Source organism: Acipenser ruthenus, chromosome 14 (assembly GCF_902713425.1).
Source record: "Acipenser ruthenus chromosome 14, fAciRut3.2 maternal haplotype, whole genome shotgun sequence".
Taxonomy (NCBI): Eukaryota; Metazoa; Chordata; class Actinopteri; order Acipenseriformes; family Acipenseridae; genus Acipenser; species Acipenser ruthenus.
The window spans coordinates 15,522,844-15,549,021 of NC_081202.1; the positions used below are offsets into that span (position 1 = coordinate 15,522,844).

Genomic DNA, 26,178 nt, shown 5'->3' on the forward strand with positions numbered 1-26,178 from the left:
TAGTTAGTTTGTGGGCTGAAGAGTAAGCCTCGATCTGTTTACCAAATGAACAGTTATCGAATACAGTAATTATGTAATAGTCATTCTTAAAGTAGTGCTAAACAATTATCCTCAAAATGCCAGTACACAGGATTGATTTCAGTACATCTAGTCAGCATTTTTCACAAAGATGTGGTTGAAGGCTATGACTCAGTGTGTACATTAATGAAGGATGATGTGCCACAAATGGTATCAAGAATGGACCAGGAACTGCAAGGATGTGCGACAAAACTTAGTCTGTCACTGTTTCACTTTCACCCAAAGGTAGTTAAGATACATTTGTTTTGTTTCCTTGTGTGTTAATTAACCTGTGGACTAGAAAGTTAAGAATTTGACTGATACTGACCTTAGAGCTTGTTGAGATCTTGACATTGAATCAATCAGCAGGGAGAATGTTTTAGGGGGGAATAACAAAGCCTTGGGCAGATATTTCAATCAAAGTGAATTTGATCAATCTTGATGGTAGAAAGATGAACTTCCACGTTTATTTTCTAGAAAAATTCTGTGAAATTGTAAATCACTGAAACGAAGGCCTTTTGGGGATTTGTATGTTCTGATGAAGCCTTACAAATATGTAATATAATGTTAATCCTTTTAAAGAACTGCACCTGCGTTATTATGAACTGTACTAAAGCAGAATCACATGCTTACTGCATACCTTAGCCAGCATTTTAAAAATCATCCTTTTTTTTTTATTTTTTTTTTTTATTAGATTAGCAGCATAGTCTACTTTATCACCAAATGTCATTGATCAGAAGATGAAGTAAGAGTTGTGCTTATGCTCAGCTAAAAAAAAACACCTTTGGGACACACTTTAGTAGATGTTCATTTTTTAGATACTGAGAGGATGGGCCTGATTTAAGTTTTGTGCTTGCAGTATGTGGTCCATAGTTGCTTCTGAATACTAACTACCGACACTTACCTACTGCAGTTCTGAAATGATGCACTGGTAAAGCTTTATTTCAGTAGCAAAAATTCACACAGGCTAAATTTGCTGCAGTACTTTTCACCTTCACACTAGCTCTACTCCCTGAGGTATTTTAAAAATACATGATTCAGTAATGTGTGTGAAGGCAAGTGCATCACAGTAAAAGCATGTTTTGCTCAAAGGAGGCAACTTGTTATACTGTACACGCTTCATTGACTTCAGAAGAAGCAGTGAATGTAGTGGGGATTACAGTAGGCCATACATATGAACTTGCACTAATTACAAAAGCACAGTTGAAATTCTGGATTTGTAAACAACAATTCAGCATATTTTTACCCTGCTACAAAATCTGCAATAAGTTTAGCGTTGTTTTAAAATCTTTATTTTAGTGGATGTATTTTAAAGGTTGACTGTTTACTGCTCTAACAAAAGTATAGACCGCCTATGCAGAAACATGAAGCAACACTACTGACAAATAAAAACCTGATTTTACACCTGCCATTTTTCCTTTATGAAATTTGCTGTTGTAAGTGAGCTACAGTTAACACTTCTCTTTTAATTTTTAATTTGCTTTCGTACCCTCCCTGTAATTGTATGTATTGACACAAAGGGTCCATTTTATTATTAATCTAAACCAGTGGTTCCCAACCTGGGGTCCGCGCCCCCCTTAGGGGTGCACCAGAGTTCACAGAGGGGGCGCGTGATCTCATTTGCTTTGAGGTCAAACATGCATAAAATGTTCCACTATAATTTAATTGTAAAATTAATACATTTTAAAATGTTTTTAAAAATCATATGCTTGCAATGCCAAGGCCAATCTAAAAAATAATAATAATGGCAGAGAAACGTAAAAGCGGTAATTCCCCGAAAAAAAATTTGTGCACGTCAGTGACCCGCGCTCAATCAGTTTCAGCTAGCAGCTCGTTTTTCCTGCAGTCAGAGCATCACTATTTTATGAATAAAACAACATGTCTAAGAAACATAAAAGTGCTGATGACTCATCATCAAAAAAGAAAGTAAGGCTATATCTCGAGAGTTATCTTAACTTCGGTTTTATTGAAGGACAGGACAGGACTCGGCCAAAATGTGTCATTTGTGGCGAGAAGCTAGCTAATGACAGCATGAAGCCAAGCAAAATGCATCGACACCAGGAAACAAAACACCAGGAGACTATTGGTGAAGGTCAGGATTTTTTTGAGAGGAAGAAGCAGTTGGCACTATCAAAAAGATCCACAGACATCAGAAAAGCATTTGAAAGAGCAGGCAGTGATTTACACAGAGCCACGGAGGCGTCATTTGAGTGTTTGCTATTATAATTGCCAAGGCTAAAAAGCCGCACAATATTGGAGAGCAGCTAATCAAACCCGCCTGCCTGAAAGTTGTAGAGAGGCTGTGTGGCCCACAGGTGGTGGATAAAGTGAGAACCATCCCACTCTCTGACAACACTGTCAAAGACAGAATTGATAAAATGGCTGGAGATTGTCAAAACCAGCTGCACAAGAAGCTTAGGAATGTTCCCTTTGCCATTCAGTTGGATGAAACAACAACAGTGTCAGACGAATCCGTGCTCATCGTTTATGTGCAATATATTGATGGTGATGACTTGAAACAAGACATTCTTATGTCTACCAATAGCCACAACAACAACAGGCCAAGATATTTTTATAGCTATGGACTCTTATCTCTCGTCCAACAATCTGCCCTACGAGAATATTGTTGCATGCTGCACTGATGGGGCTGCAGCGTTGATGGGCAAAAACAAGGGATTTAACAGCCGATTAAAGGAAAAAGCCGCGGGGTGCGCAATTTTCCACTGCATGCTACATCGCCAAGCATTGGCCAGTAAAAAACTTTCGGAAGACTTTAGTAACACCCTGGCAACTGTTGTTAAAGTTGTAAACTTCATTAAGGCTCGCACTACTAACAAGAGACTGTTTGCCCAGCTGTGTGAGGATGAAGCGCATCAAACACTGCTGTTACACACAGAGGTACGCTGGTTGTCGCGTGGACAAGTGCTTGTGCGTTTTATGGAACTGCAGGAAAAAATAAAGGAATTCTTGCAAGATCACAATCGACCACTGTGCGAACAGCTGACTGATGCGTTTTGGATCAAAACGGCATACCTAGCGGATACATTCACTCTCTACAATGAGACAAACAAGCGGATGCAGGGTCCTGAATCAAACGTCATGCCGTGCAAAGACACTCGACACTTTTGTGCGGAAACTGGAGTACAGAGTTGGAAAAATGTCAAAAGGGGAGCTACAACAATTTCCACTGCTGATGAAACAGTCTGGTGGCACTGTGCCTGCGTCTTTACGCACTGAATTTACCCGGCACATGAACATGCTTCGGGAGGAAATTAAATCCAGTTTTGCCGATGTTGATGAATACTTATCAAAGGAATCGTGGGTGATGGACCCTTACGTTTGCAGTGTCGAGGACGTGGAATACCTCTGCTGTGAAGATGAGCTTGCTGACCTTCAAGCCGATTCTGTGTCAAAGAAATATTTCCACGAGAACGGATACAAAAAGTTTTGGATTGTCAAAGGACACGCTGTTGCACCCAGACTGGCCAAACACGTGGCTACAAGGGTTATTCTACCATTCAGCACCACGTACCTGTCTGAGACGGCCTTCAGCGCGCTTGTAACAATAAAAACAAAAGCCCGTAACAGGCTCGATGTCCACCAGGACTTTAGGCTGGCTGTCACTAGCATCACACCTGACATCCCATCCCTGGTCAGAGGTATGCAGGCCCAAGGTGGCCATTAGTTTTTTAAGGAAGGAAAAAGTTATTGATTGTAAGTTACTGTTTTGTTATTGTTAGTTATTGTTATTTTTATAACACATACATTTATAGCTGTGTCAAAACCAGTGTTCACATGATGTGCATGTGTGTATGCAACAATCTAGGACAGAGCTATATAGGTCCTGTTAATCACTTATTACGCTGATAATGAATCATTATTATTCTTTTGGTAACAATGTGTGTGTATAGGCCTACAGTTAATTATACACAAAGATAACCAGGGCGAACCAAAGAGAAAAGGAAAGAAAAATTATAATTCATGTAAATTTTTGCCAATAAAGATTTGGAATGAATCACTTTATTCTTTTGGTGTGTGTGTGGGGGGGGGGCAGGGGGGGGGCTCAGCTTTTCTTAGATACAAGTAGGGGGGGCTCCAAGGAAAAAAGGTTGGGAACCACCGATCTAAACCATGGTGATTTTTAGATGCATTTCCGTTTTAAAATAGTTTATAAAACTTGGTAAGGGGTTGGCACCTTATTTTTTTTAATGTAGTTAAAGGTCTTACAAGCAAAACATGTCTTTCAACAACTGTCCCAAGTATTTGTGTTTTGTATTTGTGTTTTGTTTTTTCAGTAAGCAGCACATAAATGTTTTTTTTGTTTTGTTTTGTTTTTTATTATTATTTTAATAAATTGTCCACAGTGCAGCATAAAAGTTTTTGGTTACAGTAGACATTTTCTACATACTATTCTTTCATTATATCCAAGTCAATTTAATAATGTAATGGTCTGTTCTTACTAAAGTTCCTATTAGAGGTAAATTGTTGTTCATATGCTATAGATTGTATTAACTATTATAGTTATTTTCTAGTGGCAGTGGAAACCTACAGCAACAGCCAGCACAACCTGATATTAAAATCAGTGTCTAAAATAGGGGAATTGCATTATACATACATTTATAACCTTGGCCAGTCTCATTACAAGTATTGCTTTACTGGAAGTGATTATAGTGTGATGTAGACCCATGTATTGGGGAACCTTTTAATATTAGGAATTGATATAAAAAGTTAAAATTGCTTGCAGAAAAAGTTGCATAAATCAATATGAATAATTTATAATAGTACAGGCTTCTTCAGAGCCTTTTGAGCAAACATAAATAAGAATCCTGCCAAATAACTTAAAGTAATAGGCTACTGTATAGTTTGCATTTTAGTTTGCATGAAGACAATTACTTCTGATGTGGGTGGTGGGGGAGCTGCAAAAAAAAAATTGAAACAGATGTATGAATTTTAAGTGGTAATTTTCCAGTGCATTGTTGTAGCTTTAAAATACTCAGGTGTTCAGAAGCATAAATTCAACTTGAACAGCACTCTCCTCAGTAGGGGTGCACATTGAAAGCCATTTAGGTTGAGAGTCTTTGACATGGGCTCTATAATAGACTTTCTCTCTTTTAAAATAACAACTTTTGTGCTCAAGCTAGGCAAACCAACTCCTACTATTATTTATTTCTTAGCAGACGCCCTTATCCAGGGCGACTTACAATTGTTACAAGATATCACATTATACATTATTTCACATTATACAGATATCACATTATTTTACATACAATTACCCATTTACACAGTTGGGTTTTTACTGGAGCAATCTAGGTAAAGTACCTTGCTCAAGGGTACAACAGCAGGGTCCTCCACTGGGGATTGAACTCACAACCCTGCGGTCAAGAGTCCAGAGCCCTAACCACTACTCCACACTGCTGCCCTACTAGTGATCAGTCTTTCATAAAGTTCAGTTCAAATACAAGCCTTATCATTTCACTAGTCTGCGCATATATCCATTTATACTGTGACATGGCAGAAGGTATAAAATACTGACGTTGATTTCTTAAACATTGCCGTTATCTTAACTGTTATCTGGACATTTTTAAAACTAATAAGTTGTGCCCTCTATAAATCTCTAACATGTATTCTCCCTAAGAACAATTGGTACACCAGAGTGTAACCATTAACCTTTTCCCCTGCAACACTCTTACTCTAGTAGATGTAAGAAATGCATTTGTTACTACTGTAACTGATATTTCAGACCCATACCAAATTGCTCTTTTAACACTAAATATTTATTTAAATAAAATCCCTGTCAATATCATTTGAAATCATTGAAATTTGGATTCAACTGATGTGTGTGGGGTTTGCTCCTTTCTGTTGGCCTGACCCAAAAAGAAGTCAAGCAGGTGCTCTAATTGGCAGTGCCATAACCTGGAAGAGAGGGGGTGCTTATCTAGGTTCTTAATTGGCACTGACTGCTGCCAATACACCTTGAAACATAGCAGAAGTGGATTGATGGTTAGATACAGGTGTCAGAAAAGCTGCTTTTGACAGTCAATTTAAAACTGCGAAGGGGGGGGGGGGGGGGGAGAGAGAGAGACATGTTTTAATGCATGGTTACTCTGAATCTAAACTAAGCTAGGCAACCTTATAGTCCTCAAACAGAAACCTTTCAGCAAAACTTTGAGGAGGGGGGGCTTGGTAATGATAGCATAAACATGAAGTAACAGAGATATTAAGTAAAGCAAAGGCAACAGTAACAACATGAAATTCAAATCTTATAGACCTGAATTCTCTCTGAGACCCTCATTATACTAATTTAATGCTTCCTTTTTAGAAATGTGTTATTTACTAATAATTTTATGTATGTGTAAGGTAATTTTCAAGTTGTATAGTTCTTCCTGAAACTGTTTTATCAGCAGAACAAAAGCAACAATTGGCATGGTGTAAATCTCAACTGAAAAACTGGTACAAATAAGGCAATTAAAGAAAGCACTGTTCTGTAGTGTAACTTCAACAATTGTACCACACATGATTAAGCCATTTTTTTTCTTAATTATAGAGTTGTTAAAGCCCAAAGGGTTATATATTAGAAATTTCTACTGGAAAATGTTACTTAAAGTGTATCTTGCAGGTTTTTTTTGTTTTATCACTGAAATGGATGCAGCAGTGTTTATTAAGAATATTAGCATTATTATTTTAAAAAACATTTTATAAGCCATTAAAATGTGATTAATGTGGATCACGGACCACACCTACCAAAAACACATAAATAAATAACAGAAAAATAAATAAATAAATAAATAAATAATAATATGATGAATACGTGTGCGGGGGTTGCATGAACTCCAGCCTGTCAGGGCATCGGGTTCATGACTTTCCAGGGAGAAAGAGTGATGTATTTTTCGCTCCTGGGTGCAGTTTGTACAAGTCAAAAGAGAGGACTTCACTGTGAAATCCGTTCACCAAAAGAATTCTGTTTTGTGGCGCGCACTTTCTCAACAATGATTATCTGGAGGACGACTTACTTGAATATAGCATGGGATTGAGAAGCAAGCAACGAGTCAGGCTGAAGTCACGTGCGGTACCTTCAGTGCATGTCAAACGTTGGTTTTTTTTGTTTTGTTTTTATAGGAAACCACCATGAACACATACACACATATATATACAGTGCCTTGCCAAAGTATTCAGACCCCTGACCAATTCTCTCATATTACTGAATTGAAAATGGTACATTGAAATTTCGTTCTGTTTGATATTTTATTTTAAAACACTGAAACTCAAAATCAATTATTGCAAGGTGACGTTGGTTTTATGTTGGGAAATATTTTTAAGAAAAATAAAAAACTGAAATATCTTGATTGCATAAGTATTCAACCCCCACACATTAATATTTGGTAGAGCCACCTTTCGCTGCAATAACAGCTTTAAGTCTTTTGGGGTAAGTATGTACCAGCTTTGCACACAGTGTCGGAGTGATTTTGGCCTATTGTTCTTGGCAGATTTGCTCCAGGTTGTTCAGGTTGGTTGGACAACGCTTGTGGACCGCAATTTTCAAATTGTGCCACAGATTCTCAATGGGATTGAGATCAGGACTGACTGGGCCACTGTAGGACATTCACCTTTTTGTTCTTGAGCCACTCCAATGTTGCTTTGGCCTTGTGCTTGGGATCATTGTCCTGCTGAAAGGTGAATTTCCTCCCAAGCTTCAGTTTTTAGCGGACTGAAGCAGGTTCTCTTGCAGTATTTCCCTGTATTTTGCTCCATCCATTCTTCCTTCAATTTTAACAAGATGCCCAGTCCCTGCTGATGAGAAGCATCCCCACAGCATGATGCTGCCACCACCATACTTCACTGTAGGGATGGTGTGTCTTGAGGCATGGGCAGTGTTAGGTTTGCGCCACACATGGCGCTTTGAGTTTTGGCCAAAAAGCTCTAACTTGGTCTCATCTGACCACAAAACCTTTTCCCACATCGCAGCTGGGTCACTCTCATGCTTTCTGGCAAACTCCAGACGTGCTTTCAGATGGTACTTTTTGAGTAACAGTTTCTTTCTTGCCACCCTCCCATACAGGCCAGTGTTATGCAGAGCTCTTGATATGGTTGACTGGTGCAGCATTACTCCACTCCCAGCCACTGAACTCTGTAGCTCCTTCAAAGTGATTGTTGGCCTCTCTGTGGCTTCTCTCACAAGTCTCTTTCTTGTTTGAGCGCTGACTTTTGAGGGACGGCCTTTTCGTGGCAGTGCCTGGGTGGTGTGATGCAGCTTCCACTTCCTTATTATTGATCCAACTGTGCTCCCTGGGATATCCAAACACTTGGATATTATTTTGTACCCTTTCCCTAATCTATGCATTTGTATTACTTTATCTCTGGCTTCTGTAGAATGCTCTTTGGTCTTCATTTTCCTTCAGATTCACAGCCTGACCAATGATCCTTCAACAGTGGGTTTTTTATCCAGAAAATGTGACAGCAACTTTAATGGTTCACAGGTAGAGGCCAATGGTAAGGTAATTGTGTCCTCGTTAGGGCAATTTCTTTCATCGGTGTAAACTGGGAGCTTCCACAGCACAGGGGTTGCATACTTATGCAAGCAAGATAGTTCAGTTTTTTATTTTTCTTAAAAATATTTCCCAACATAAAACTAATGTCACCTTACAATAATTGATTTTGAGTTTCAGTGTTTTAAAATAAAATATCAAACAGAACGAAATTTCAATGTACCATTTGTAATTCAGTAATATGAGAGAATTGGTCAGGGGTCTAAATACTTTTGCAAGGCACTGTGTATATATATATATATATATATATATATATATATATATATATATATATATATATATATATATATATATATATATCTCCCCGTATTAGCCCAAATATAAGGCAAGGTTTTTTTTTTGTTTTGTTTTGTTTTTTTGTTTTTTTTGTAATGAAAATAAGATGTATGAAAAATACAGCTCGCCTTCAAGTCAAGGCTGTTGCGAAAGTGCGTCTTGAGTACAGTATATAGTAATGAAAATGGATATAACTAGCTGCAGTGATCATGTGGATAAGAGTGGATTGAAAAGGGGTCAAGAAGAGGTTATGATGCAATTTTTAAGATTGTCGTTATCAGAAAAGCTGATTTCATCCAGCAATTATCGTGCTGGTGAAAAATTTGTGTCACCTAGAACAACACAGGCGGGAACAAAACAACTGCTATTGAACGCCCCCTCTGAGGAAATCGTTTTGTGGACTGTGGATTGTCTGTTTCTTAATTTCCTTGCTTACCTAACGAGTAAGTAAGTTACAGTATTTCAGTTACGTTACTATTTTTGACAGAAACCTAGTCATAATATCAGCACTCACTTTTAAAATTATATAGAGACTTTAATTATTGTGTGTGCATCATCAAGATGCAAAACATGTAAATAGTTGTTATGGCATTACCATATTGGAAAATAAACCTGTATTTCTGGATTACAAATAACTATCTGAACTTTACTGCATCAGAAAATTTGTACCACTGACATGGTTTAATGGTGAGTAAAGAAATGTTTATTTTTTCCATATTCATTGCTGAAGTTGTCTTATCTGATTTATACAATACCATCTTATAAATCCTTATGTCTACTGTACATTATTGTAATGTTTGTAATTTATCATCTCTGAAAAGATTTCAGTGTCACTGTCAGTGGTCTGCTGTTCTGTGACAGTCTGGCCTGTGATCAGACAAAATGAGTGAATCACTTTTGAAACGAAAATAATCAGTTGTGTTTTAAAATTAATTTAATCTCCATTTATAACGCTGATAAAGCTGTGTACCGTTTGGCTTAAACACAGTAATTTTTCATTTTCTATATTTTTGACTAATTCCCTGAATAGCTCAAAGACCTTATTGACCTTTTGCAGATCAGTCAAGAATATTGTTGTAGCAAAACTGACCTTCCCAGTATCATCCATATGTGGCCAATACTAATTTACCTTAATTCTCTCACGGTTATTAAGCCTTTTAGGGAAATGTCTGATGTACTGCATCAACGTAATTGTGTTATCAAAGGCAAATGTTCTGGTAAATGTATTTTTTTCCTATGATCACAGACGACTACAACACATTAATATAGTACTGCTATCTTTACAGATGTAAATAGAAGGACGTTCATATTTAGTATTGGTTACTTTTTTTTGTCAGATTGCTTGTGCCAACAGATCAAGAAATTTAAAATAAACTTATGTTAATTAAGATGGCAGCTGTATTACATAAACACAGCACATTTTTACAGTAAATTACATTACAGCATTCGATCTAAAAATTATGCAACTGTGCAGAATTTCTGAGTTTCTGTGACCGGAATACAGAAGGGGCTTGTTCAAAAATTATAACTTTTAAAGGGATTTGCACATTTCCAGCATACATCTGCTAATCTTCCACTGCTGAAATCTACAAATTAAATTATGAATAGCAAATGGAAATCTTGGCAAAAGTAATGTAATCCTCAACAAAATTTTGTTCATCCCCACCTTGAACCAAAGGGGGCTGTTTTTTGACTCTATTATGACCCTAAAAATAGTCTGACAACTGTGCAATATCTGATGGAGGTTTTGTGATACTCTATGATTGGATGGCTCTTTATACCAAAGGCAAACCTTTATTCGTCCGACAGAATGTAAGAATACTGTAATTGTTAATCACTTTTGGCTGGATGAGTTTTATTCTGATTTTAAAAAGCTATAGTATCGGATTAAGGTACTGAATTGCTTAGTTCTGCTCAGGATGTTAATATAAACCTAGCCTTCAGTTAGTCAAAATGCATTGTGATTTTATTTTCAACTTTTCAACAGAAGGACTTGCAGTCCTTATGCAGGCATTGTAATGTCTGCACTACCCAGTAATGGAAGTACGCAAATGTATACTAATATAGTAAAACTGATTCCATCCAAACCTCTTTAAGGTTTCTTCTGCTCTGTTACTACTCTGTTTCCAATCTATTAAATTGTCTAATTGTGGGTTCATTAAAACTATTGTGATATGTTAGAGACATGTTTTTTCCTATGTTTAATCTAACCTGAGCGACAGAACATAGCATTTTGTAATCAGCAAAAGGGACACTTTTAAGCTCTGTATGTCATAAAGCATGCTTATACCAATACATATTAATGTAAGCATTGAAGGTAAAAAAAAGAAATTAAAAAAAACTACCATTTACACCAACTTTGTTTTCGAGCAACAGTTTTGGAAACTATTGTGTTTTCCTCTCATTCCCCAGTGTATAAATATCATTAATTCGTTATACTAGCTCGCTCAGAAGGCTCCACTAACAGACTCCACAGGTTCCGCTAACATCAACCCTGCTTTTATAATACATATTTCATGTCCACAGGCTTCCTTTGTTTGTAGATTACAGTATGCCAAACTTATCAAGCTTTGTCAGTACTGGGCTTTGGACATCTCTATATAGAATAGTAAAGCAAATGAGTAATTTAAAGCCTGTTCAGTATTACCAGCTGACCATTAACTGTATATGTTTTGTATACATAAATGTACACACATGTTTTATTTCTGGGTGACTTTGGGAAGTTTTGGGAAGCAGTGAACCCTGCAGGATAATTTCACATTTACAACTAAGCTGTGGCATCCAGCTAATTAAAAACACTGCAGCTGTTAATTATTCTGTTCTAGCTAATTGATATTCAGTAAGATCTTGTTCTGCAAACCATCAATACAATTTTACCATCAAGTTTACTAAGGGTGGGATGATGCCTAATTCGTCGCTATTGATATCATTCTGAAAGGAAAGAAGAAAAAAACGCAGTCGTGGAGCTGTGGATTACTGTGTAACATTGCTAGTAAAACTATTATGCATATTACATTGATTACATCAGTTTATACATATATTAGTTAAATATATTATTATTATTATTATTACCTTATTTGTTTTAATTTGAACCAAAAAGTTGCTTAAATCCATAACAAGTCAGAGTAACAACCAATCAAGAGAGAAAAAAAAAAAAACTAATTAAAAAAAGTGATCACTGTCCACAGCAGTTTAGTAACAAGAGTGTTGTCTATGGCTTATATTTTAATTGTGTTAAGGAACAGGAGTGTCCACATTATGTTTTAATTTAAGTGACAACTGGCACTTGCTTATAATCTGCCCAGCATTACTGTAGGATGCCATCTCACTAAATGGTCACGCAAATTAGTTGTGTTACCGGAGTATCCCAAACATTACTTTCTTTGCTTTACTTTTCTTGTCGTTTTCCTTTAGGAAATAATTGCCAAACATCGGAAGGCATTGTAGCTCAATACAGTATTTGTAATTCTAGCACAACGCTCTTAACTTGCTCTGTTACTTTGAAGACTCCTGCACAGATGCAATCCCATCAGTAAACACTCACAGGGGGTGGGGCAGAGGGGAGAAGATGAGCTCAATCACATGCAGATTCAGAGAGTCAGACCTGAGGGGAGCAGAGAAGCTCTGCGTTTTTAATGTAAAAAATTCTGCTGTGCTGGCATTGGCACCCTGAAGTGAAAACATGAATGAATTTAAACAGAAAGCTACCTGAAAATTATGAAGAGCCACCATGTTAATATCGCCTCAGTGCTTGTAGGGTCACCTATAAAGCAGAAATATTCTTAGGACCTTACAAAGGTGGAGCGTAAAAGCCTAATATTGTAGTCAGTGGATGCTATTTATTGAATGGGTACAACATGAGGGTCTCCGTAATCTTTGTTTTATTGTAAAAGGTTTCTTAACAGGCAATCAGAGCTGTTATGGAACACCACAATTCAGTAAAGCTGTCAAGGTCACAGTAGTGTTGCAATCTCTGTAAATAGGGAAGGTGGTGCCATTGAAAAGCTTATTGACTGATTGCTAGAAGTTGTCATCAGCAGAACCTTGATTACTGCACCTCTTCAGTGGGGTCAGTTTTGTAATGAGTTATTTTTTGGTTATTGTATCTGGAGAAAAGCCAACAACTTTAAAAGGAGGATTTAATTATGATCTTTCAAGAATAGTTGCAAAGGTTTTCTTTTAATATTTTGTATTCATTTAGTGCTTTAAACTCGCTAATTTAATGCAAGAAACAAATATATTTGCATCAGATTCCAGGAATCCCATGAAGACTGTCTTATGACACGGTTTGTTATAAATGTATTTCCAAAGTTAACTATGGACTTTATAGATAGAGTTAATGTTTTGTAGGCTTGTAGTTTAATTCTGCTACACAGGAAACCCTGCTTACTAATGAAATGTAATGTCTATTTGCTTATTTCTTTATGAACTGTAAACAGAGTAGCCCACATTTTTCACCAAATATTGAAAAGAAAATTGCAATATAGCATGTCGATAGCCAGACTAAATCAGTCTGTGATTATTTAATCTGCATATTTATAGGTATTTTTAATAAAAATGTCTGTTTTTATTATCAAGCGAATTAAACTGAAGTCAGGTAGGTTTACTTCCATAATGCAACCCCAGCTTCTCTGTAGTCATTGAAATAAAAAATAAATGACATGCCCTTGAGCTCCTGTAGTAACTAAATCTGTTATACAATATAAGCTAGCTGGTGGAGTCAATATCTGTGTGCAAAGCCTGAGCATGTATTTGTATAGGATTAATAACTTTTATCTCTTTGCTTGCATGCTTCAGGAAACTGAAACAAAGGTAAGGACAGAAGAAATATTTTAATTAATTTTGTTAAGAATTCATAGATTGCGCAAGACTAGAATAGAAACTTAAAGTATTAGCAAATTAAGTTAGTCCTTTTTCAGCATGCAGCTATACACATTTATTTAGCATTATCCAGTTTCTTCGATTTCTTGTATTGTCATAAGGATTTTGATATGCTGTAAAAGTACTGTATGACACTAAAAATACATGTTTTCATTTCAAATGTGCAAAATGCTGCCGATTTTGTAGCCTTCCTAAACTACACCCATTATTGATAGTATTGAAAACCATGTGTTAAGATATAATAGAAAAACTGTTTGCTGTACTTTTCATGTTTTGGTACCGTACCAGATAATAGGAGTATAAGTTTAATAATCACATCCCTAAATAATAAAATTAGTGGAATTCAATTTCCTTACTAGTTTTAACATGCTGAATGACAGCACTAGCCCCATAAGTCACAGGTAGCCACAATGCAAACATACTTTACGTTGTTCTACATTGTTCAGTAAGTGTGTTTCCAGTCTACTCTAGAAGGCCCTTCCTCAATCAAGTGGCGAATACAATTCAGCCACCAGGCTCCTGTAGTGTTTTTTTTTTTTTTTTTTTTTTATATAATATGGTTGCCTGGAAACTGGCATCTTCAGGCCCAAAGTGTCTCTTGTGCTGCTGTACAGCCTTCAGATGGACATTACTTTTGGTCACCAGTCTACCAACATGGACTGGTATTCAGCTGTAAGCTAGAGGTGAAATACTTTGAGTTATTTGCAGCATTTTATATTGTTGCTTTGACCTCTCCTTATTTATTAATGATAGCCGGGAAAGAATAGATCAATTTGCCTGAGACCAGAATGATGAAAGAACCACCATACACTGCATATAACAAAGAAAATGTCGAAAATAATATTTCCCAATGTTTTATTCCTGTATCGTGTACCTGTCGTATTCCATACAGATTTTGCAATGTCATACTGAGAAGGATATCTTAAATGAACATATATATATATATATATATATATATATAATATATATATATAATATATAATATATATATTGGCTCAAAGAGCCAGCTGCCCAACGTTTCGATATGTTGTACATATCTTTCTCAAGGGAGCCTGTTTGAATCAAAACATTGGAGATATTTATAGGTTTTTGACGGCATGACAACTACTTGTTGTTGTTTACATTCAAATCCATGATTTATTCTTACATGATGTAATGGTGTTCTATATATTGTGACATCATTTTTACTTCTGTCTTTTGAATCTGTATTAATTCTAATTAACACCACTTTACATAAACTTATATTTTTATTATATCATGCAATGCTGGCTCTGAGGATCAGTCTAGATTTGGCCTCCTCAGCGCATCAGTATGCACAACTGTTGAATGAATTTTGTTTATTTATTTAAATGTTATATATTTATTGAAGTTAATTAGTTCATTCTTTTCTTTTCTTTTGAGTCCCGCTGGCATAATCGTGTTCAGTCTATTTATCCATTTACTTTCTTTTATTCTTCTATATGTCGCATTGTCTAATTTGAGCTGTTCTAATACTACAAACTTTACATCATTTATGTCATGTCCCTGACTGGTGAAGTGCTGTACTATTGGTTCGTTCATTTTTTTATTTCTAATTAATGAAAGATGGTTCTGAATTCTTTCATATAAAGTAGTTCCAGTCTCTCCAACTTATTTGATTTCATCACATTTTTCACAGGCTATTCCATAAACAACATTGCTATTTTTACAGTAGGTATTAGTTTTTAGTGGATATGTGGTGTTCTTATGTTTAATTATATTTTTACTTTTGTCTGTATTTACACACTTTACATCTACTAGTGCACATGTTCGTAGAACCTATTTTGTCAATTATTCTTTTATGTTTACTGTGAACTAAAATATCACCTAAATTAGCTTCTCTTTTGAATGCTACAACTGGGGCCTTAAGAAATACTTTTTAAAATTTTTCGGAATTATGTAGAATCCACAAGTGTTTCCAAACTATTTTAGAAATATTGGGCAAAAGTTTAGAGTAAGTCATTATTAATGGGACTCTTTTTTGACCTTTTTATCTCTATTTTTATAATTTAGTAGATCATCTCTTTTTAGTTTATCCACTTTTCTTAACTCCGTCTCTATAATCCTCTTTTTTTAAGATTTGTTTTTAATAGATTTCTTTGTTTTACATAGTCACTTTATAATATATATATATATATATATATATATATATATATATATATATATATATATATATATATATATATATATATATATATATATATATATATATATATAATATATTTTCTCTACTGCAGGCCAAACAACTGGAGGAGAAGGATCGAGATCTGAGGAAGCAGGATGCATATTATAAAGAACAATTAGCCAGACTGGAGGACAGGGTGAGCTTCTTTGTATTGTTTTATTTTCAAAAATGCTTCTAACATTCAGAGTGCCACAGAGCCCTTGTGGTGTCAGGTCACAGTGAAAGTTATGACAAGAAGCAAGAGACAACTCTACTGTACGTACCTACCTAACTACCTAACTTTCCGTGTTCTGTGACATTAATACCTTTTATCCACCATTGTTATTTTGCCTCCAAGTGACTTTACAACCACCTAGCATTTGATCTAGATGGACAACCAGACCAAGGGTAGTTGACGGCAGTTTAATGTAGTGTCTCATCAGTCTTGCAGTAAATGAAAGAACAGAGTGTATGGAGGCCACAAGACTGGCTAGATTGTTTGTGTTGCAGAAGCTGTTCATTGCTTTGTCTGACATGATTACAGTTGATGGTGTCTGGCTTACAAAGTAGAAGTAGCTCTTCCAAATACTCTGCTTTTACCCATATTATGAGAAATGTTTCTTCATTGTTAATGAAATCCATGGGTTTGCCAAAAGGTTTGGAACTATATTGGAGGTTCTGATAGTCCCCGTCATGAATGGTAAATCATTTGAAAATAAAATCTAACATACATAACTGGGTTTCCCCACTAAAAACAAGAGAATGAATGGCTTTGGGATCAATAAGCTACTAACAACCAAACGAGCAAGATGGGCTGAATGGCCTCCTCTCGTTTGTAATCTTTCTTATGTTCTTATGTTCTTTCTATAAAAATACCTGATGTAGGAGGCTGTGTGGTCCAGTGGTTAGACAGCAAGTGGAGTACTCTGCTTCCCTGACATGGAGATATTTTGTACAAAATGAGTGACAATTCTTTTTCTAAACAAAATAGCATGCAACCCTGTAGTTGCCATACAAACCCCCAAACAACACACACACACACACACACACACATATCGCACCTTGTTATATTGCATGTATTTTTCCACCCCCCAGGTAAATCTACTGTTATATATTATCTTGGATGTCAAGGATTACTAACCTCTATGTGAGCTTGGATCACAGTGCTGTGAGTCAGTGGCAGCGTGTATTATATGGTATTATTCATCCCGCTTCATGCAGTAAATAGAATTTCACTGTTGTGATGTGTCAGGGTTTTAAGAGAAATCCAATTAAACTAAACTATTCACTACAGAGGTGCTTCATTCCTGGAATGTACTTGCATTCTAATCTCATTGGTTGAAATTATTAGGAACAATCAATCCATGGACTAATTTAATGATCTCAACCTGTATCCTTTTATAGTATGCTGAGGATAGAGTGCTATGCCATGGCAGTGATTGCCTGGGGGTTCTAAATAAGAATTAAAAAGTAGTTTAGGGCTGCTTTTTACTTACATTCTGTGAGAAATGTGTGGTTTTTTTTAAACTATTTGTCTGTTTTTGTATTTTCTGAAGAAAACTTTATAGGCCAAGTTGATTGAGGGACCATTCTTTCTTGACTCAAATATCTTTTCCTTTTTCAATCTCTTTTTAATTAAAAAAACAAACAAAAACATTCACTATTGTATCTAATTATGGCATCAGTCTCTGGGTTTGCTGATGACCTCTCTACATACTTGGCCCTGAACCCCGTTAAGTCCCAGTCCTGTTGAAATAAACATTACTGTTTTCCACGTAGAGTTATGGCCAAACGTTTAGAATCACCTTTTGGAATGAAGTTGAATGAAACCCGCTGAATAATGTTACTTTAACATATTGAGTTACATAGCGCTTTGTAGCTTTCACATGTACTTGGATAAGGGCGTCTGCAAAAAAATAAATAATAATAATAATAATAATAATACTTGGCAAAAAACTGACAAAAATTGAAAAATGTAACATGTCTAAATGTAACATGAAATACTGTTGAATTTTGCAATATAATTTTGTAGTTTATTTTGATTACATGATGAATAAAATATCTAAATTATATATATATTTTAATTTTAGTTATTTATTTTTTTTAATTATATCTCAATCCTAAAATTCTAGGTGACGCAAAACTTTTGGCCATTGCCAGGGCACGAAATAACCGCAAAGCAAAATTAGTCATTATCATAATGTATTGTTGTTGCCATTCTTTTTATTGTGCACCTCCCAGCACTAAGCCATGAGAAGGACTTACTGTATCACTGGTTAATGATGGGTAAACAGAGGGAGGGATGCTGTTAGACTGAGCTCAGTATGACCGTGCTTCCAGCAATTTTCAATCACTGATTTTTTTTCATCTGTGAGCCCCATGCAAACTCAAAAACATTTAAAAAGAAAGAAGGAAGAAGAGCTGTTTAAAGCGGCAGGATTTACCTACTGTTCAGGTAAGCAATGGGTGCAGAAAAATTCATCCCCGACAACAAGAATAATAATGTGAACCTACAGTTGTCAAGTACAGTACTGCACAAAGGACAAGAGTAGACAGAATGAAACAATTGTGATAGAACAGGCTTAAAATTGCAATACTTTAAAATGCAACTGTGCAATACACATTCTGACTCCTTTCATGTCTTCAGTGTATATAAATTGCTAATTGTTATAAAGACATTTTAATGACCGTTGCTGTTTTGTAATTTGTTGTTATTCTCCCCAAAACGCCAACGCTAAAAAAGAACACAAAATAGGTAGATAAATATTAGTTTTGCTAAAATTCTTACACCAAAAAAAAATTGAGCAAGTGTCTATGAAATGGTTCAAGTAGCAGCTCTCTGTTTTCATTTATTTTTGTGTAATACATTCTCACTGTCTTACGTAGTTCTTCTTTTTAACTAGTAAAACGTGTGCTTTCACAAAAGGGGATAGAATGTGTATGCTTAAAAACAGCACACCGTTTTTTTTTTTTCCTGAATCGAGACACTGCAGACCGAACAACTCATTTGACCACTATCGTTATTAAACTCCAGCCATGGGTAAATCTTCAGCCAGTTTGCCTGCAAATCTATCTTTTTATTATTTATTAAACTTTCCCTTCACTGACATCGCTTATTTGTGCTGTTGTATCACTAAGGCTGTATCTAAGCCTCTAGTCTAATCTATGGATTAGTCAGTGGTGTGCAACTGAGTTTTTGAAGCAATTACTGTGTGAATCACTCAGAAAACATTAATTTGTGTTTTGTTTGAATTAAAATTTCATCAACATAATGTATAACTGTATTTCTTTTTTGTTGTTTTATGAATGAGTATGAAATCGGCTTGGTGCCCTTGGGTTGGATTTTTGTTTTGTCTTTTTGCCTCCAAGAACTGCCTTGGTGCCCCTGAATCTTCACGCCCAACGAAGGCAACATTGCCTTGCCCTTCATGACCTAAACTTCATGCCTTGCATAGCTGTAGATCAATACCGTCAAGACCATAAAATTACCACAAGGGCCTTGCCAATCCTGTGTGGTCTGTTGAAAGAAGCTTGGTCTCAGAACATTACAAAGACGCTTAAAGCTATCCATCTATCCAACTCCCCATTCAATTTAGGAGTATAGCCATCATGCTCAATCATGGGCTGCATACAATTCAAAATGTATACTGTCAGTTTTCCTGTTATGGTTTATGGGCTCTTGATTGAGTTTATCCCATGAAAACCACATAAAGTACAAGGGGATTTATGAAAGGCCTCAGTGGAACACACATGATATTGGCCGTAGTTTAGTTCGGTTAGGGATTATTTTTTTCCACCACAGCAGCGTTTGATTTCATAAACACACTGTTGAATGTTGGCATACACTGCATTGATAATCCGGTATATGGAGCATCACGCAGCAAAAAAAAATGTTGTACATGTTCCTACCAATATACAGATCTAGATCTTTCCAGACCACATTGACAATCTGTCATCAGCTACAGACATCACTTAAGGCACTGCAGAAGTACTTCAAGAATTGTAATGTTTACAGAGGGGAGAAACAAACATGCATTTTGTGAATTTGTATGCATTTGGTATCACATTTGTACACACAAGTGTTAAAAATAGGATTGTGTTAAGTACTCAAATCAGGCGGTGGTGCTGGGATGTGGGTAGATGAAAAGGTGGAAGAACAGGTTTGTTAAGACAGCATTGTGATTGTTACACATGAACATCATACATTGCTGAAAAAATGTCCAGAAATAAATAATAAAAGGACCCCATACTGAATCCCCCTTTTTTTTTGGGTTTTTTTTGGTCAATCAAAACAGTTGAATAAAAAAGATACAATTATTCTTTAAATAGCTCGTGTGATGTAAGGTTTGTGAAAAGGGCCCTCTATTTTTAAAAGCATTTGCTATTAACAGTATTAAACTGCTTCTACAGACTTTTTTTTTTTTTTTTTTAAACTTAACCGTACACAATCTTCAAATCAGCCTCCAATTTTGGAAGCAAATACCTGCCTACCATTTGTCTAATTCCACCCCTCCACATCTTAAGTGTGGAAGTTAATGTGTTTCTCTTTTATTTATAAATTACTGAGCCCTAATGCTTCCAGCAGTAGACTTCTGTTTTTCACTCGGATAAAAGCAAGGTAATAGGTGTCCTTTTCCATTAAGAACAGGCGTGTAATGACTAAATGATGGCAGAATGAAACACAAGAAACAAATGCTGAATCCAATCTGAGACGATAAATTACTTCTTAATAACTTGGCCCATTGTCAGATTGGACTGTCTGTCTCCAATTAAGAAGCAGGGTTGCAGTATCAGCGTCTAGTTGCCGTGTTTTACAGTGCAGTGCACTCAAGTTTATAATAAGCAGCTGCTAAATATGCTATTTGCTACACCCTCGGTAATGTAAAAAATGTTTGTTAATAAAAATCGTGTATTTCATAAGAAAGATATTTAGATAAAATGACATTGCCAGCTAAGATACCCTTTTCTCACTTACCCTTTCTGGCAAAGTACTGAAAACTTTAAGTTGTTTTTTTAAAAATAAACATCATTCTGTAATCAATAACCTGCTGTGATCTGCCTCAATTAACTGTTAAGTGTAGGTTCTGCAAAATCCTGTAGAGCTTTGGAAATCACGAACAGTGAGTCATGGGTTGATAATTCTGCAAAGAGGGGCTAAAACATTGATGGCTTGATTCTTTCAAATGATCCCCTCACTACTGTAGACAAAAATAAGAATGATGGTTTCATTTTCAAACTCCCATCTGGAGTCTTCCTGTATCCAATTGCTGTGTAAGTAGGAAGTAATAAGCCTCTTCCTCCAAAAAGAAAAGGAGTATGATGGCTAAATGGTGGGGAATGAAACAAAGAAACAAACGATACATTCAAACTTGAGATGACAGGTGATGGCATCTTAGCTTTCCCTGCAGGCATTCTATATGCACTCCAGCCAACAAGTCTTGAGACCTATGAATGACTGTGAGGTAGGGGACATTTTACTCCTCTCAGATCTGTTGATTTACTAAATATCTTGGTATGTCTGAAAAGATGATTGCCTCATCTTCAAATACATTTCAGTTTACTAACAATGCAGAAGCACATGGTAGGAATTAATTTTACCTCCGCTTAGTGTATTTCTGCTATCTGCAATGATGAATAAATGCATAATAACTGGGACACTCATGACTTGTTCCGTCCAGTTCACGGATGAGTCATGTGAGTACTGGTAATTTCCTTGTAGCAAATGTTAGACACATGATGATTTTCAGTCGAATCATGTATTGTGGCTCTCCAAGTAAGGCTGTTTTATATTATTATAATCCATTAAAAAATAATTTAAAATACATTTTTACAATGGTTTTGTACCATAATTAAAATTATTTTTACACTATACAGGCAGTCCTCGCACTTACGACACAATTGGTTCCTGAAAGTCGCGTTGTAAGTCGAAGCACATGTTCCCATAGTGGGGCTTACGTTCCTGACTCTTTGGCCAGATAATATATTTTTACAAAAATGACCTGTTATATTGTAGTCATGCAAATATTTATTTAACTCTTTACACTCAGCCTGTTGATTTCAGGGCACCGGCGCCCCGGTGGTTACGCACATATTACTCGGGCATCTACCTGGCTTGTTTAAAAGTGCAGGCTCTGGGCTTTCCAATGATGTACTTATTCAGTGTGTGTATGCGGTACTCCGAGCTGGAAATACGATCGCCTGAAGTTAAGCCCCTCATCATGTGACAGAGTTCACAGCTTAGGTTTCGTTTCGAGTCCATTGCTCTTATCAGACATTGTTAAGGGCAAATAAATTCTAAAAAAAAACAGTTACATGTATAAAACAAACAAACGCTAAGTGACTCAGGGCGACCACGACAGGTACTGCGGTTCGGACACAGAGCATGCGCACATGACTTAATCGTGATGTGATGTGATTTAAATGCACTGGCTTTTTTTTTTTTTTGGATCCCCAGATAAAATTTGCCATGACTAACACATTGAATGTATAAAACATACATCAAATGCCTCAGTCCAATTGTTCTGCATTTATTTATATATCCTAAGACTTGTTGGTGGGTATTGTGTTTAAGTATAGTGCTACATGTGTGTCTGAGCAAGACATTTTTGTGCCTGAATTAAGCCAGTACCTTTGTATGTTTTAAATACAAAATAAAGAGGATCCAAATGTTAAATCGTAAAGGTCATTCTGGCCTTTCCAGGTCCATACATCCATGACGGGTTAAATTACTCTTGCCATTTTAAAATGAACATGGCAGTTTATACCAGTAAATGCTCCTGGGGGACTAAAGGTTGCAATTTGATGTGGAGAGAAGAGCAATACTTAAAAGGAAAAGTAGAGAAAGGGTGTAACAAATATTCTAATGGGTCATGTCATACCACAGTGTTAGGTTATGAAAATAAATTGCACTGTGATGAGTGGTAGGACTTTGAATGTCGGACACTGAATGTGATCTTCTCCCAGATGATAATTGTATGCCTCTGAATACTGCATATAAAACTTCGTAAGGTAACAAGAATATTTTTCCATCTTGATGTAAATTAGCATGGAGTAACTCCTACTCGATTCCAATTAGGATGTAGTTCACTATGAAACCAGATATAAAACGGAAGTTATGAAACCTGTCTGGACCCTTAGAGTGCCACAAACACATCTGACTTGAATAACATTGAATACAGACTAAAATAATAATGAATGCAGAAAACTTTTATGTCTCTAGTATATTTAGTTGTTCTTTTATTATTGTTTGTAATGCGGTGATGGTCCGAGCTTACCCCCACCCACAATCATATTATTCACCTCAGGAACACAGAGGTTTTTGGAATGCATGAAAAAGCAACTTGGTAGTGTTCACAGGCATAAATATTTATTGTGGCACTGGATACTTCACACAAATGACAGTTGATGCTCACAGACTAACAAGTTGTACACAAAATGACGACTGACGTTCACAAAGACAAGATCACGAATGACCCAAAATGCCCCAAGCACAGGAAAGACACAGCATTAAATGAGCCCCAGCCCTGCCTACTCCTAACAGGATCAATTATTCAATAAACAGTTACACCTGGAATGGTTTAATACAAAAATACTCAAACATTTAACATTCATTCCATTTACAATAAACATTCATGTATTTTAAAATAAACATGTTTCTTCTCCTTTACACGTTTTTGTTTAACCTGCATGAATACCGTCTTTGTTTACAAACAGACTGTCGATATTCCATTATTCTATGTTTACTCATTATTATTATTATTATTATTATTATTATTATTATTATTGTTGTTGTTATTATTCTCTAGTCCCTAACTCTTATCAGTAAAAACTGAACATTAGCATTACCCCGTCTCTTGGAAGATTACCGAACATATGGCTATAACAAAACACGTCCCACATGTAAAGCTATGGCAATTTCATAAGGTACGTGCCCTAATCTAAAAAAATCAATATACTATCATATATCAAATACATTTGCTCACCAGCATGCACGATACATAACCCACAGCTCTATCGGCAGTAGAATAACAATAATGTTAACAAACAATCCTCACAATGTTATACTAGTTTATTCTACTGTGTACATATTAAATTAAGAGATCAAATAAGTCCATGTTCAGATCACCATTGTGCAGAGTACATTTTTAGTGGAGATTGCAGCCCCAGCATATGTCTTAAATGAAGCATTCTCACCAAGTTAAGTTGCAGTAGCTATTCTGGGTTCCACTAAACAAAAATATTTGCCATGGTGCTCGTGAATAAGAGAAATCCTTTGAGAAAAGCTACCGAACATGTCTATCACAGGCTTTTGCTTCATTATGGGGTTAAGGAATTAGATAGAGGTGAAAGAAAAAAGGGTAATGAGTAATTTGAGGTGAAAGTGTAATACTAGAAAAAATTATAAATCTAAGCCAAGATGACAAATGATTTCTTGATAAAATTGCAGAGCTTTTAAATTATAAACCCACAGCATACAGCAAGCCTGACTGATCATTTCATCTGCAATCAAAAGAGCAAATCTGCTTTCTCGAAAGTATAGTCTCTGTGTCACAAATGAGGCTTTCAGCCCTAAAACCATACAAAAATGACTATTGATCCTTACAACTGTTATTTTCATTGTATATTGATCAGGTAAAAGAAAGATAAATTGCGGCCCAAATAAGATTACAGCAGATGTTAGTGTGTTCAGGATGACCGTTTGATTGAGGGCCATTCATCATCTCAAAGTGACCTACCCCCGTGCATACAAATTCATACTGCTGTCCAGTCACACACCTATTGATTTTATTTAAACCCCCTAACCTGTTCCTGACGTTAATTTGATTCTATAGATAGCTGCTTGTGAAGGGGCTTTTGAGTGGAAACGATTTCATTTTTATGTTCATCCATTTTGCTTGTGTTTTCTTTTCCAGAGTGCCCAGTTCTATAAAGTCACAACTGAACAGTATCAAAAATCTGTCACTGAAGTGGAGGCAAAGTTCAAGTAAGAGATACTACATTTTTCTTTCTTTCTTTTGAATGACTTGATTAAAATGTAACCACACAAAGTAAGGCAAACAGCCTTCCTTTTTGACATTATGATTAACAGTACAGTACATATACATGCCATTGTCCTGATTTGTTGGCTGAACCCTGGAAACAACTTTTCAGCACACTCCAAAGCTCTGTTCGTGAGATAAATAAATAAAAAAACAATAGACTGGGATATAAAGGAGACACGTTCGATGTTTTGAAAACATTTAATACTTGCATAAAGATGAACTGCACATACTCATACATGAATTGTATGTGTATTTGTATACCTGTATTACACCCTAAATGTGCTGGCTTGTGTTATGTTTGAATGTTGCCATTCCCTGTTGACTCAATGTAAATTGGTTTAAATACATAAGCATCATCCATAATTGTCAAACACTCAATAGAGTTTGTATTATTTAGAAATACTACAAGCGTTTAGACTAGAAATTATTTTCAATGTCTTTGAAGACACTGAAAAAGACTTCTAGTCAAATCATTTATCATTTAATTTGGTTTCTTTTAAGTATTTAAATAAGCATGACCAGATATGATGGCGTTTTCTGATGGTCTAATACCATCTAGCTCAAGATCCCTCATAATTCAGCACGGAAAATCTGCCATGGATGTGATTTATTGATTGCAATTGTAGATGGTTTAATGAACTGTGATGGGGGCTCAGGGCCCGAGTGAATAATATATTTGGCCGGAGGCCTCATCTGTGGGTGCGCAAAGTCTACCTGCATAAGGCCAGCTGGAAAAACATGAACGGTTACATGCATCCCAGGGCTGCAGCTAGGAAGTGGCTATGAGCCACCACCCCCCCATCTCCCCTACCCGGGACGAGGCACACTGCAAGGTGGTAGCTGGGGTGGAGGAGGCCGAAACAAAAGAAGTGACATGGGAGAATAACACACAGAGCCTTTATGCGCTTGCTGATGACGTGTTGGTTAGAGGCGGATTCTCCTGCAGAAAAGCAACCAAGTTTACAGTTCAGCACAGAGAATCCACCATGGTTGAGAGTTATTGATTGTAATTGTAGATGGTTTAATGAACTGTGATGGGCGCTCAGGGCCCGAGTGAATAATAGATTTGCACCCCCCCCCCCCCCCCCCAATGACAAGGCCGCCAAACCATGAATGAAAAATAATAAAGATTAACGCACCCCACAGTGGCGCATGCCACCTACCCTCCCAAATATTGAAAAATGAAAGCTGACACACG

At 36.3% G+C, this 26,178-nt stretch overlaps 1 protein-coding gene across 3 annotated transcripts in view; it reads left to right on the forward strand.

Annotated features, from left to right (window-relative positions):
- LOC117419990 (MICOS complex subunit Mic19) overlaps positions 1-26,178 on the forward strand; it is an 84,723-nt gene that overhangs the window by 38,967 nt on the left and 19,578 nt on the right. Inside the window, exons 5-7 of one of the 3 annotated variants that reach the window (XM_034033458.3) lie at positions 13,674-13,688; positions 16,013-16,096; positions 24,852-24,922. In XM_034033458.3, the coding sequence (XP_033889349.1) occupies positions 13,674-13,688; positions 16,013-16,096; positions 24,852-24,922 (170 nt within the window). The remainder of the gene's footprint in view (positions 1-13,673; positions 13,689-16,012; positions 16,097-24,851; positions 24,923-26,178) is intronic. The other 2 variants (XM_034033459.3, XM_058985936.1) reach the window with 2 other exon arrangements.